This window comes from Ascaphus truei, chromosome 4, assembly GCF_040206685.1.
Source record: "Ascaphus truei isolate aAscTru1 chromosome 4, aAscTru1.hap1, whole genome shotgun sequence".
Lineage (NCBI taxonomy): Eukaryota > Metazoa > Chordata > Amphibia > Anura > Ascaphidae > Ascaphus > Ascaphus truei.
The window spans coordinates 245,122,764-245,137,035 of record NC_134486.1 but is presented as its reverse complement, the minus strand read 5'-3'; the positions used below and the strand labels follow the sequence as shown (position 1 = coordinate 245,137,035).

The following is a 14,272-nucleotide window of genomic DNA, read 5'->3' as shown; positions in this document are numbered from 1 at the left end:
ATGTATTTTGGGGAAGGGGTAGTGCTGTATGTATTTGTGGGGAAGGGGTAGTGCTGTATGTATTTGTGGGGAAGGGGTAGTGCTGTATGTATTTGGGGGGGAAGGGGTAGTGCTGTATGTATTTGTGGGGAAGGGGTAGTGCTGTATGTATTTGTGGGGAAGGGGTAGTGCTGTATGTATTTGGGGGGGAAGGGGTAGTGCTGTATGTATTTGGGGGGGGGGAAGGGGTAGTGCTGTATGTATTTGTGGGGAAGGGGTAGTGCTGTATGTATTTGGGGGGGAAGGGGTAGTGCTGTATGTATTTGGGGGGGGGAAGGGGTAGTGCTGTATGTATGTGGGGGGGAAGGGGTAGTGCTGTATGTATTTGGGGGGAAGGGATAGTGCTGTATGTATTTGGGGGGAAGGGTAAGAGCTGTATGTATTTGGGGGGAAGGGATAGTGCTGTATGTATTTGTGGGGAGGTAGTGCTGTATGTATTTATGGGGAGGTAGTGCTGTATGTATTTGTGGGGAAGGGGTAGTGCTGTATGTATGTGGGGGGAAGGGGTAGTGCTGTATGTATTTGTGGGGAGGTAGTGCTGTATGTATTTATGGGGAGGTAGCGCAGTATGTATTTGTGGGGAAGGGGTAGTGCTGTATGTATTTGTGGGGAAGGGGTAGTGCTGTATGTATTTGGGGGGGAAGGGGTAGTGCTGTATGTATTTGGGGGGAAGGGGTAGTGTTGTATGTATTTGAGGGGAGGTAGCGCAGTATGTATTTGTGGGGAGGTAGTGTGGTATATATTGGGGGGTAGTGTAGTATGTATTTGTGGGGAGGTAGTGTGGTATATATTAGGGGGTAGTGTTGTATGTATTGTGGGGTAATTATTATGGTGAGAACTGCATGGGTATTGGGGGAGATTTTGTGTGTGGGGAAATTGTGTGTGTGTGTGTGGCCAGGGGGGGGGGGGGAGGGAAGGAGTGTGAGGCAGAGGGGATTGAGGGAGGAGGGGGTCACTGAGTGATAGCGGAAGAGGGTGGGTGGGAGTGAGAGGGGGTATAAGAGAGGGAGTGAGAGGTTGAGTGGGTGGCACCAGTCAAAATTGTAGTCCTGGGCCGGAAAAAATCTGTCCGCGGCCATGGAGCTCGTCAACTTTTTTCGTTCAACCTCATTAATAAGAAATCATTTTAATGCACTCAGCTCCATATTTACTAAACAATGTTATGGCCCATTAATTTGAATTGCATATTTTTATTGGACAAGCAGCGTTTCTGAATAGATCAGTGTACTATGATAAAGGGCAGGGCTGGTGCACCTTCAGACACATATCGATGAACATGCAGTCGGTGACATTGTCTTTAACTGCATGGACATGCTGAACAAATAAATATTACCATGTATGTTCCACGGCAATGAAAAAGAAATTGGGAGTGTAAAACTCCCTAGCGGCGCCACTTCCGCCGAATCCAGTAGTAATACAATTGTAATTCTTTCTTTGTAATACTTCTCACGGACGTCCCATATGTGGACTTTAACCCCATATTGTCCCACAATAAATAACAGTGTTAGCGTCTCCCCAATAGCCTCTGACCCGAGGAATATCTTGCATGGGGTTAACTCATAAACGAAATGAACTCACTGTTTTAGAGGAAGGGCTCCTGGACGTCAGCGTGCTCCAACCGGGATAAACGTGAATAGAGGATAGGAGAAGAACTCTGGCGGTGCATCTGCTCCCGAGAGGAAATGTTGCAGACCGCACTCTCAAAGTGTGTTTTTTTCCGGCTGCTCTGTGCCAATAAAGCTATTTACCAGTAAAGAGTCCCGGTCTGCAACATGTCTTCTCGGGAGCAGATGCACCGCCAGAGTTCTACTGCTATCCTCTAGGCAGAAGAAAGAGATAGATGGTTCAAGATATACAAATGTATAGGTTTGTCGAACACTGTATATATATATATATATATATATATATATATATATATATATATATATATACACACAGTGTTCGACAAACCTATACATTTGCTCGCCGCGGGCGAGTGGATTTAACCCCCGGGCGAGTAAATATTGTCCCAAGCAGCACACGTTTGGTACTAGGTGGCGAGTAGATTTTTTTTTTTGTGTGGCGAGTAGATTTTTTGGTGATTTGTCAACCACTGTATACATATATATATATATATATATATATATATATATATATATATATCGGTGGGCTGGAAGGATTCTATATACCCTGCTGCTTTTTAAAGAAACATATTAGAATCAGGAATACTCAAGGCATTGCCATATAATCTAATGCTAGGCTAGCTATTGAGTTGTACTCTGGCAGCAAAATGACTTCAGCATGGAGGGAAATTCTCTAGCAAAGAGATTTACACAAAAATCGGTGCCACCAATATCAGTTCCAAAACTTGCTTTACTTATCAAATGTTTTTTTGTTTTTTTTAACCCAAACAGAATAATAAAAGCAAGGTACCTTGGTGAGGTCTGCTGGTGAAGTTGGGGATCCTAAGCCAACCCCCAAATAGTATGCAAAGGAGACACAGTTACGAGGCACACTAAAAAAAATAAAGATGCAAAGAATTCTATTCTTAGTGCACATCTTTCCATAAATCCAAAAGTCCTTACCAACATACTTTATATTGCGTGCAAGTTGTTACCCCCAGAAACAAAGGAGTGAGCGTGGCACAATGTTTTGGGCCATTGAGCATTTATCAGAAACATATGATACGGTGCTGGGTTTGTCCATAAAAGAAAAATATTTTGGGGCTTTATAGATAAATTTTTTTTATATATTTGCATCTTAATTTTTTGAGTGCACCTGGTAACGTTAAAATATCTTTTGTTCAGAGAGATATAAAAAGATGTGTGTTTATCAAGGCTTTCAATTACAAAATGTGATTCCCTCATCTCACCTTGGTGTGTTTTCCTCACTCACGCTTGGGTTTTCCTCAGCCTGCGAGATGGTTTTGTGTTCTCCATCAGTTTGAAGAAGCTGGTTTATATCACTGATGGTCATGGGAGGAGCTGCTTTGCTGCTGGCCTGTGCTGGATCGGGTATGCTGGATGAAGCTTTGACCTGATGGTTTAGAGCAGGAGAAGTGGATTTTGGCTTATGCTGCTGCTCAGGGGCAGCAAGTTCCTTTTGGCTAAGCTCTTGTGTCCCAGAGTCCAAGTGTTGAGGAGGCTGCTCTGTCCGTTCGGATTTCTTTTGGCCTGAAGAAGTAGCCGTGTGTAACGATGTGGACTTCGTGGACCCTTCCGCTGACCCAGCCAAGGTTTTGCTGGGTACTTTTTTGGCTCTTGGAGTGCTTGTTGATCCACTTTTGCTGGGAACCTGCTCCTTGGAAGATTTAGACCGGGATGAGGATGATGAAGCAGTGGATGAAGAGGTCTTGGAGGCAGCTACTTTCTTACTGTTTGAGGAAACAACTAAAGATACAAAAGGGAGAAAGATCAAATAAATAATTGTCCTTAAAACTTTTGATTGAAGAATATAATTTCTTTTCCAATGGGGAACACAGTTTTCAAACCAAAGTTTTCCTTCGTCGTCTTAGTGATCAAGCACATAGCATTAGTAACTTTTCTTAACGAGGAATTAGATTTCTTTGAGGCACAATATGCAATGTAGATAACGCAGTGTTACAAAACCTTAAAATAGAGTCAAGTAGATGAAGCAAAAGGTTGGGTAAATTCCAACTCTTCCAATTACAACATACAGAGCTTTAAAATAACCTGAGATAAGAGATTCCCTTCTATAGCCCATTTATTGGGTAAGGATGTTGGCGTTATAGGTGGTGATAATCGTTGGCTTAACCAACTCACTGACCCGTCTGGAGTGCGGCAAATGTCACCAACTACTACCACAAGTACCAGAATAAAATGTTTAGTATGCATCAACAATCAAACATTAACCAGTCTCTTGATATCAATGTGAACACAGTGAAACAACCGGCTAAAAATATATTTCTCAGTATTTACAGTACACTTAGTCACTAAGAAATACTACTCGCACCTCTACTGATTTTATTTGAATAAATGAATTGACAAGTAATGTTCGAGCTTTCATTCCATAAGGCTGCATCCACGCTGCCGCTGAGCATGCTTGGCGCATTGAGTTCAATAAATGTCAATATGTCCGGCCACGCTCACGTGGCGCGTGCTCTTAGGCGCTAGGCGAGACAGATGAAAAGGATATCCACGAGCGCTGAAGGGTCACATGACCTTCAGCTCGGCCACACACCCATCCCCCCCCACCTGCTCACACTTGAAAAAAAATATGCAGGACAGCCTGCGCTCGTGCTTGGAGAGTTGGTGACGTCACCGCTCTCAAGCATGAGCGCGCGCTCAGCGGCAGCGTGGCCGCAGCCTAAGAGTGCTCAAACATGTATGAGTAGAAAGGACATGAGAAGAACTACATTATTTATGTGTGAAAACACAATAGGGAAGACATTTGTTCCATTGAAAAATTTGCTCCGGTGTGTACGGTACTTGTGTGTTTTTCACGGAAAACCGTGCAGTATTTTAATTGCTTAATCTGGGGCAGCCTTTTTGCCACATAAAACTAGCCTTAAAACACAAAGCATCATGTAACTCCTTCTATTGACACTCCTCCAAGAACAAGCAGACGCACAACACTTGAGCAAAGTCCTTGACACGTTGGTGCAAAGGTGCATACAAGTGAAGCAATATGCGCCAATTTGCGCTACATTCTGTTATGACCCCTAGATAGCTCATGCTTGTTAGCACACAAGAAATACAGTCCTCAAGTGCCACTAACAGTCCAGGCTTTCAGGATATCCCTGCTTCGGCATAGGTGGTTCAATCAGTTCCTTCTTCAGCACAGGCGGCTCAATCAGTCCCTGCTTCAGCACAGGTGGCTCAATCAGTAGTCATTATTACAGACCAACTAATTAAGACACCTTTGCTGAAGCAGGGATATCCTGAAAACCTGATGTTGCTGGCATTTGAGGACTGGAGTTCGCCACCCCTGCCCTAGTATCGCCCGATTATGCCAACAAGACACTAAACTCCAGGGGTGCGAAGAAACTCTCTGCAGGCGCTCTAAGTGTCCAGTTTTCATAAGCATCCAACACTTAGCAGCAGGAGTTACAGTATTGTTTATGGGTGGACACAATAATCAGGAAGTCCTGCAGGGTTGGGCACTTCTGATGAGCACAGAGTAACTAAGGCCCAAAGTAAATAGCAACGTGTTAAGAAAACCACTCTATATTCCACAATCTACTGTATATTCATCCGCACTGTCATGCCTTTAAAGAGAAGACATGAAAGCTGGCATAAGAAAGATAAACATGAAGACCAGTAGATGTATGAATTAATATAATATGACAATGCAAAAAGAATGGAATGACGCTTGAAAAAGTTGGTGTAACTTTTGCCCCTAAAAAGGGAATGTAGGGGCAAGTGGTGGTAAACTGAAGAACATTCAAAAGCACAGCTCAAAAGTCAGGACAGGAATACAAGATGAAAGTGTACGAAACATGCAAGGTACATTACAAATATTGTATCATTGACAAATAATGGACAGAAGTGATGTGTACAGTAAGTGATTGTAGACTGTGGAACACGTGACAGGCACTCCTCACAATTACTTCTAGAGATGTATGTGGAACATTTCTCTGAAAGTGCCTCATAGTAATTATAGGCTAAAGCAGTCAAATTCCGGGCATTATTGAAAACCCGGCTCTCTGATTGGTTAAAATTCCGGGCATTATCCAATCAGTAATGCCCCGAATTTAAGCAGCTTGCAATGTGTAGTTTTTAATGTGTTTATTTCCAGCCAATCAGCTTTCAGAACAGCTGAGACAGGGCAGGGGATTCGTCTGATTGAAGTAACAGCTCTGAGACAGGGCAGGGGATTGGTCAGGACGTACACTGGCGACACACTTTATTCGAGCTCGGCTAGTCCCACGAATTCGGGTATACCCGGGTGTATTGAGGTTTGTGACTGTTTTCTGCCCGAGTGCATTGAGGTATTTTCTAGGCAGGGATTGAAGCATTTTATTCCCACTGGCTGCAATACTGCACAGTATATATATATATACTGCATTACAATTCATGAATTTATGCCATCTGGTAGACACACGAAGCATTGCAGCCTATTAAATCCTAATCATTATCATTTAACAGATCAGCCGCCCGTCAGCCAGGCATGAACCCAGGCTGGGAAGGCAAACACAACGGGGCTTATCAGAGGTGAGGAGTGGCGCATTCCAGGTATCTGCCAGGTACAAACTGGGCATTTGCTCGAATAAAGTGTGTCGGTGCAGTATCAGCCACGGTTTGACTCCTCCCCCTCCCGAGCTGACAGATTTTCTGAGCAGATTCAGTTGAAATGCGGGGCGGGGGGGGGGGGGGGAGGGAGTCTGCAAAGCAAAAAAGTAAGTGGCTGTCTGCAGTTTCTTTGTGGCTGCAGTTTGTGTGTGAGTGTGTCAGTAGCAGTGTGTGTGCTGTGCTGTTGTATATCTGTGTAGAGGTGCTGTGTGTGCGTGTGTGTGTGTGTGTGTGTGTGTGTATAGAGCTCCAGTGTGTGTGTGTGTCAGTAGCAGTGTTTATGGGTGTAGCATGTGTGTGTAGAAGCAGAGTTTGTGTGTGTAGAGCTGCTTTGTTGTTTGTGTGTGTGTGTAGAGCTGCCGTGTTGTGTGTGTAGAGCGGCTGTGTTGTTTGTGTGTAGAGCTGCTGTGTTGTGTGTAGAGGTGCTGTATTGTGTGTGTAGATGTGCTATGTTGTGAGTGTAGAGGAGGAGCTTTGTTGTGTGTCGAGCTCCAGTGTGTGTGTGAGTGTGTGTGTGTGTGTGTGTGGTGTGCTGTGTGTGTGTAGCTGCAGTTTGTGTGTGTTGAGCTGCTGAGTGTGTGTGTGTGTGTGTGTGTGTGTGTGTGTGTGCGCACAGAGGGGGCGGTAGTGTGTGGATATAGATAGCTGCAGTGTAAGTGTATATAGAGGTGGTTCATGTATTTACCATTTTATTTTAATTAAAAAATCTATATAACTATACAAAAGTGTCTATTATTTCTGAAATAAAGTCTACATTTAGCCTATAATAGTAATAATCCCCTCAGAACAGGGCATTACTGGCCAATAATGCCCTGGCTGGGTTAAAGTCCCTCGGCCTCGCCTCGGGCCTTCAACTCCTCCAGCCAGGGCATTATTGGCCAGTAATGCCCTGTTCTGAGGGGATTATTACTTAAATATGGCCCGTAAAGAGGCAATCCAAGCAATATCCAACGTGTTTTCTTTTTCAAATAAATTAGTTCCGTACTATTAGATAATACTTGCTGCATTTTTTTTTTATTATTCAGCTCTTAATGCCATTTTTAATGAGTTTATTATACTGTAGTGAGCATCCTTTGATTTCTATAGCAGGTTTTAGCCCATCTCCCCAGCAGTATAAGATCAATGTAACACTTTCCTGTTTGGGATAATTTGTTGCCAATATTCCCAGCAGTTTGAGCTGCAAACTGTAACAATAGATAATGTTACCGTAGTAATATATGAATACATTGTAGCTGCTGAGTTACTGAATGAAGGATTGATTGAAACTGAAAGGCAGCCATTTAGTGAACCCTGGGAAGCAGGATCTTTGCTGATCAATCAAGGGAGAACAAATAGATTGGCAGCTTAGGGAATTAGGTTTTATGCAGCATATATTAAAACAATAAAAAAAAAATTGTAAGTGCCTCTAGGACTGCCTCTGTAATGCTTTAACTCTGTCACTAAGCAGTATATAAGAGTAATGGAATATGGAATACTGTGCTGGGGTAGGCAGCAAGGTGTCCTACAGGGCTGAATGGTGTTGTATGGAATACCCCACTTACTAAATGTAAGTCTAATTGCATTGCTTCCATCACCAAAGACCAGCAAAAGTCTACATTTTTTCATCTGTTCCTATTTACTTTGCCTTAGTTAGCATTATGCCAAAGACACATGAAACTATGCTTCATTTTCTCTTACAGCATCTAATTCAAAGGCTATTTTACATTTAGTTTTCAAAATTGTGCAAAATGCAAGCACAGCATCTATACTATTACTTTTTTTTTTTGTTGCTAAAGCAGAAGCTGGGGTCATCTGAAACGTGTTTCTCTCCGACAATAGTACAAATATAAAGCGTGCAAGAGATCTACTGATTTAGGATCACTACTCTCAACGAGCTGTGACAAAGCAAGCATCATGCATCACTGGCCACTACTCTGCCACATACTCACCACTTTCTTGTGTCCCACCTCGACTTGCTGTCTTTGGTGGAGGGGCGGAAGGCTGCTTAGTAACACCCTTGGCAGTTTTTTTGTGGGGGGAATCATCTTTCTTATGGCTTGTACCAGCAGCCGTGCTTTTGGAAGGTACGGCTTTTTTTTTTGGTTTGAGTTCAGATGCTCCGGGAGCTTTCTGACTGAGCTCTATGAAAGAAAGAATAAAGGACAAAAACACCTACTCACACAAATGCCACTTAACACAATGAGTCACAAATGACACATAAGCTATTATGTATTGAAGATGGTACCACTGTGAAAGGAATCACAGTGGCGAGCCAAAGGAGGCACAGCACAGGCATGCACCACCACCACCAGCGCGACACATACTTACCAATATAGTGAGGTATGGTTCGATTTGTTGGCTTAGGAAGAAGGGCTGGTGGCTGCTTACTAGCACCTGTCGCAGCCTGTTTTGCCGCTACGTCAACTTTCTTATGGCTGCCAGCAGCTACTACATGTTTTGGAGGGAGATTGTTTTTTTTGTGTTTGTTTTGTTTGGATGGAGCAGTAGTTGGCAGCACTTCTGGGTAGGTGGGAAGGCTGTCTACAAAAGGAGAAAGGTGGACAGAGAGACCTACTAACACAGACATCACACACATGGCAAGACACAACTTTCTTAAACAAATGAAGAATTAGGACGTGTACACAGTAAAAAGGCACGGAGGGAAAAAGGACGTAATGCGATAGTGAGGCATACAAGGCTCGATAGACTACTAAGAAATGTAAGAAAAACATGTGAGAATACATGAAACACTGCCACGCTATTGAGTAAGAAGCATTGAGAATCATGCCGACCAACATGTTTGTTTCAGGTCAGCTCTGCTCATAAAATATACTGACAATGTCTTAAGGTAAGAGAAGAGAGACATGGATGTTCAATACTTCCCATACTACTGAGAGAGTTGGGGAATGCAAGTTGGTTCTTTAGATAAGGTAAGTATAAGCTAAGGTATGTACTATAATGAATGTTGCAGTCCAAAAAAAGAAGATAACTTCATTATGGTCATCATGAACCCATTAATAGGATTCAGACACTGATACTGTACCTAGTTCTGCTTATTTGCCCTTTAACATTGCCATGACCTACAACAGGACAACATATCTGTTTTGTAGCTTTTCATGGGGGCATATGCATGAGCAGACAAATGACTAGATCCAGTTTGTACAGAGATATCAAAGACAATTATGTACTGTATACTGAGACGTTAACAAGACCTATCTTCTCTTTACTCATAGTAACAAATCACCTAGAGATAAAACCAGATGACCACTTGTCTAATATAGTTTTTCAGCACTAACAAAGAGGGTTATAGTTGCTCTCATGGTATGCTTGTTTATCTCAGGTGAACTGGTTTAATCCATTCATTGCTAAAGAGGAAAACATGCATTGCACAATTATGAGATAAATGTAAACAGTCATACCTACACTACCCTACCCTGTTTTGTTCGACTAGTAGTAATTTAGTTTTATTAAATATATATTTATTTTTTGACGCCTACCTGATTTTCTAGTCAAGTGGTTCTTAACTCCAGTTCTCAAGGGCCAACAACAGGTCAGGCTCTAAGGATATCCCTGCTTAAGAACAGGTGGCTCAACCAGTGGCTTAGTCATTTTGATTGAGCCACCTGTTCTAAAGCAGGGATATCTTTAAAACCAGACCTGTTGGCAGCACTTGAGTTTAGAACCACTGTTCTAGACTGGCTCTTCTTTCATGGGGGCCTCAGGGTCACGAGAGAATTTAACCCCTTCGGTGCCAGAACAGCCTGGATCAAATTGTCAGCCCCCTGTGACAATAACGGTGCAATGCTGATTTAATTGGTAGATTTTGCCCTATAGTAAGAAATGGCTGCTGCCATCTTCATTGATGCTGACCTAATCAACAATGGCAACGTGCCTGCAGCATTTTACTCTCCTGAGTCTTTCAATTTCCATGTTCTACTCTGCAGACTATAGTTAAAAAGCTACGGATAAGCTCTTATGTGAATGTAGTCCCTTACAAAACGCACGTCGTTAATGAAGTTGGCACCTTTCACATGACTAAGCTGGGTTGGATTTCAGCTGGGAGGATGCTAAGGAGTCAACTGAACAGACTGATCGACCCAAACGTGTTGACAAGAAATTACTACTAGTAACATTTAAGAATATTGCCATATTAGCCAATCTAATACTCGTACAGTTTTTTGTATTTAGTAGTAAAAGTTGAAAATGCTACATAGCCCACCTACCAGCTCCTTACCCTGCGTCCATAGTGCAGGAGACGGCGTGCGCTACGTAGCTCATGCCAAAAACAAACACTGGGACGCCAATGCATTTGCGTATAGTGTGCGCGCGACGGGGATTCCAGCGCTTTGCGATTCAAACAAGATCGTATTTCCTGCACGACGGCCGGGTCATGTGAGTGGTTCGCCCAATGAGGGTGAATCAGCTTCGTGACATCATGGCCGCGAGCCCGACACGCCTCCCTGTTGCCTCTGCCTGCAGGACAGAAAATCTCTCCTGCTGCAGGCGAGCGTGCGCTGTGCCGAGGAGCACGGAAGCAGGCGCTTTCACTATACCCGAGGCCTTAATGTTATGCAGAACTCAAACCACGAACAAAGAGGAAAATTTGGATTACCGGAAATATAATTTCTTTCGGTCTTTCACAGCAGCATACACCATTGGGGGTATGCAGAAATTAGGCATCACCTCCTGAGGTTGGGTACAAAACTTCTGGTTATAAGAGAGACCCTTTTTCTTCATGTTTCACGGCAGCACACACTACTGGGGAAATATTACCGCGATTTGTTAAAGGGAGGGAGAAATAGATGTGATCCATAACCGCTTGCAGAACCTTCCAGTGCTTAATGCTTTGTGAACATATCAATATTCTTCCATATTGCTGCTCTGCATATTTGGTCTGGTGATGCTTGCGCCTTTTCCACCCAGGATGTTGCTATTGCCTGGCGAAAAGGGCCTTAAGTCCTTTTGGAGCGGTTTTCCACACCTGCTGATATGCAAGAAATATGGTCTCTGACATTTATCTCGTTATTGTCATCTTTGATGCTTTCATCCCTTTATTGTTTCCGCCAAAGGAAATAAAGAGGGTATCCCATTATTTTAAATACGTCTACATGCTTAAGATACCGTTTTAAACATCTTATATCTAAGGAATATACAGCAGAGACTGCGACTATTCTAACACAAACCAGTGGCAATCGCCAAAAAGACCCAGGTACATTCTGAATACATGCCTTAAACTAGCCCCAGCAAGTAAGTCTTGTTCATATGTGTTTATTGGGTTAGGACAGAGTAGGTAAGACATTCTCTTGATCTCGATAAAATAAGGAGGCCACTTAGGCTGAAATTGAGGAATGATCCACAAAACAACATGATATATTTCTGGAACACAAGGTATGATTCTTTTTATAAGAAAACGTGTAATTCTCTTTGTTCTCCTGACATGATGGCAATAAAAAAAGATTATTGTAGAGTCTGAATCTTTTAATCAAGTGCGCAAAAGGCTGTCTGCAACTTGCCTTCAGTACTAGATTTAGGTCCCGCGCTGGGTCGGATCTCACATTTTAGGCCTTGGGTTCATAACGGCTTTCACAAATTGTCGGATAAGAGGATGTTAATCCCCCACAGGTTGGGCTCCAAGTGCTCCGATGGTTGCAATTTGTATTTTAAGTGTGCTTGGTATTAGGCTTTACTTAAAGCATTCTTGTAAGACATAAGAATTACTGTTACTTGTGATCTTTCTGGTCTCACGAATTGGTAGTTTCACCATCTCTAAAAACGTATGTCCCAAATTTGTAGGCACATTTTTTAAGTTGAGTTTTACAGCTTTTGGAAATAATTTCTACTAATAGGTTAGATATCCCGTCACCTTAAAAACAACCTTTCAGCTTCCAAGCAGTCAGTTTCAGCCTGTCTAGGCGTTGATGTAACACTAGGCCCTTATCTTATGTGTAAACCCAATAAGGTCCTACTGACTTTCGAAGTAGATCTGTGAGCCCATCGTCGTCTTGGCCAATATAGAATATGGTAAGAGAGAGGCCACCAAAACCGGGTCGCCCATCCTCAGAGCCAGGGCTGTACCCAGGATGCTCGAGGTAGTGCCTCTACAAAGGAGAAGAAATCCCCCTTTCCTTCAGGTGAGATCGTATATGCCTTGTAATATTGTTTGTCCTAAACTCTCATTCCCAACCTCCCCCGTTGTTGCCTTTTTGAGTAGCTCAGGTTTTTTGTTTTTTTTAACCCCCGAGTAACAACATTGCTTTACCCAAGGGTGTATGTAGACTGAGCACTCAACCACTTTTTTTGTTTATTTGTTCAAGTAACCTATTCATGAGGTGATTCCTGATTGCCTCAGAACTCCAATATGGAGCCTGCTAAAAGTAATAACAGAAAGCAGTCCTACCTGAGGTAGTATGGAAAATAGCTGAAGCGCTCAAATGCAGGTATAATAACCAAAATAAGCCGAACCACCAAACCAGGGTACTAACAAATGATATAGTACCTAATGTGTGATTGTATGGGTACTATCCTCCTGAAGACAGGTGGTATATGGTACAAGCCCACTTACCATCAGTCTCATTGGCAGGTTCCCCTGGAAATGTGCAAATACTCACTTCCTGGTAGGGTAGGTAGGCAGGCTGTGCAGCTACTAATTGCAATACAGGGAAAAGGGAGACCAAAAGCGCACCAGCACAAACGGAGCAGGAAGGACCCAAAACGAAAAATAATTAAAAGGGCACTTTAATGTGACAAAAGACCCATCCAACGCGTTTCGAATGTCACAGCGTTCTTTTTCAAGGATTGAAAGGAAAAAGAACGCTGTGACGTTCGAAACGCGTTGGATGGGTCTTTTGTCACATTAAAGTGCCCTTTTAATTATTTTTCGTTTTGGGTCCTTCCTGCTCCGTTTGTGCTGGTGCACTTTTGGTCTCCCTTCTACCTGAGGTAGGACAGGAAAAATACTGATCTAGGGAAGGGGTGAGCAAACTGGGGGGCGAGAGATTCTCTGCAGGGGGTGCAGCAGTGCAGAGGCCCAGCACGCTTCCAGAAAGGCATTTAAATTAAATGCCGGGAGAGCGGCGAAGGCCTCTGTGACTTCACTTACCTTGGCTCAGACGGCTTCTGGCGATGTGTCGCCATGGCAACACAGCGTCAAATGATGCCGCGGGGTCACGCGATGCCATGGCAATGTGACGTCAGAATGCCAGAGCCAAGTTAAAGAGGGGGGGTGGGGGTGAGGGGGCAAGTCGGCAGGGGGCACATGGGAAAAAAAAAAGAAGAAGAAGATTGTGCACCCCTAATCTAGGGGACTGGTCTCTTTGATAACAGCAACACGTTTTCTGCTCTACCTCAGGAGGCACAGCCCACTTCCTCTAATATTGTGTGCAGCGGGAGATGTGAAGGGAAAGGTCAACCCAAAAACGTTATACATCTATATGAACCATTATGTAGTGAAGCCTGGATTTAGGAACTGTACAGTTAAAAATTCCATCTGAAACATACTGTAGCAAATAAGTAAAATGATGAAAAAGAAGTCACAGAATATGAACATAGTGTTGTGAAGCACTAAATGAAACTGAAATTAGTTATGAAATGAACACATGATCTGTGGGCTCATCAAATGATGATCGCAATTTACTTTTCAAATGCAGCCCAGTTTTGTCATGTGGATCAAACTTTGTTGCAAGTTACTGGGGCACTTTCTTTTTAGTTAAGAAACTTCTCTTTTCTCTTACTGGTGATTTGGTAGATGGTGCTTCACCAGTAAGTGCTCTATTGTATAAGAACAATATATTCAGAGTATAGTCCCAATGTCCATAATAACTGTATAATAACAGAGATCACCCAAGGGAGATTAAGGGACCTAGTGGTGCCTACCTGGCTACCACAGAGATTGGTCACCTGGTAAGTGATTTAGATCAATAAAACAGCAGGCAATGAAAAGGTAAATACAGAGGGGCTGTTGCCCTTTACCTGACAGTGAAATCCAGACAGGGAAAAAGTCTGCAGAGTGCAATCCTCAATGGTAG

General features: G+C 43.1%; 1 protein-coding gene across 5 annotated transcripts in view; it reads right to left on the bottom strand.

The window, feature by feature from the left end:
• The window catches only part of PHACTR2 (phosphatase and actin regulator 2), a 249,702-nt gene that overhangs the window by 23,708 nt on the left and 211,722 nt on the right, over positions 1 to 14,272 (bottom strand). For 3 of the 5 annotated variants that reach the window (XM_075597155.1, XM_075597157.1, XM_075597154.1), the window contains exons 5-7: positions 8,577 to 8,789; positions 8,198 to 8,389; positions 2,891 to 3,407 (exon numbers count right to left, since the gene is read on the bottom strand). In XM_075597155.1, coding sequence (XP_075453270.1) covers positions 2,891 to 3,407; positions 8,198 to 8,389; positions 8,577 to 8,789 — 922 coding nt within the window. The remainder of the gene's footprint in view (positions 1 to 2,890; positions 3,408 to 8,197; positions 8,390 to 8,576; positions 8,790 to 14,272) is intronic. The other 2 variants (XM_075597156.1, XM_075597158.1) reach the window with 2 other exon arrangements.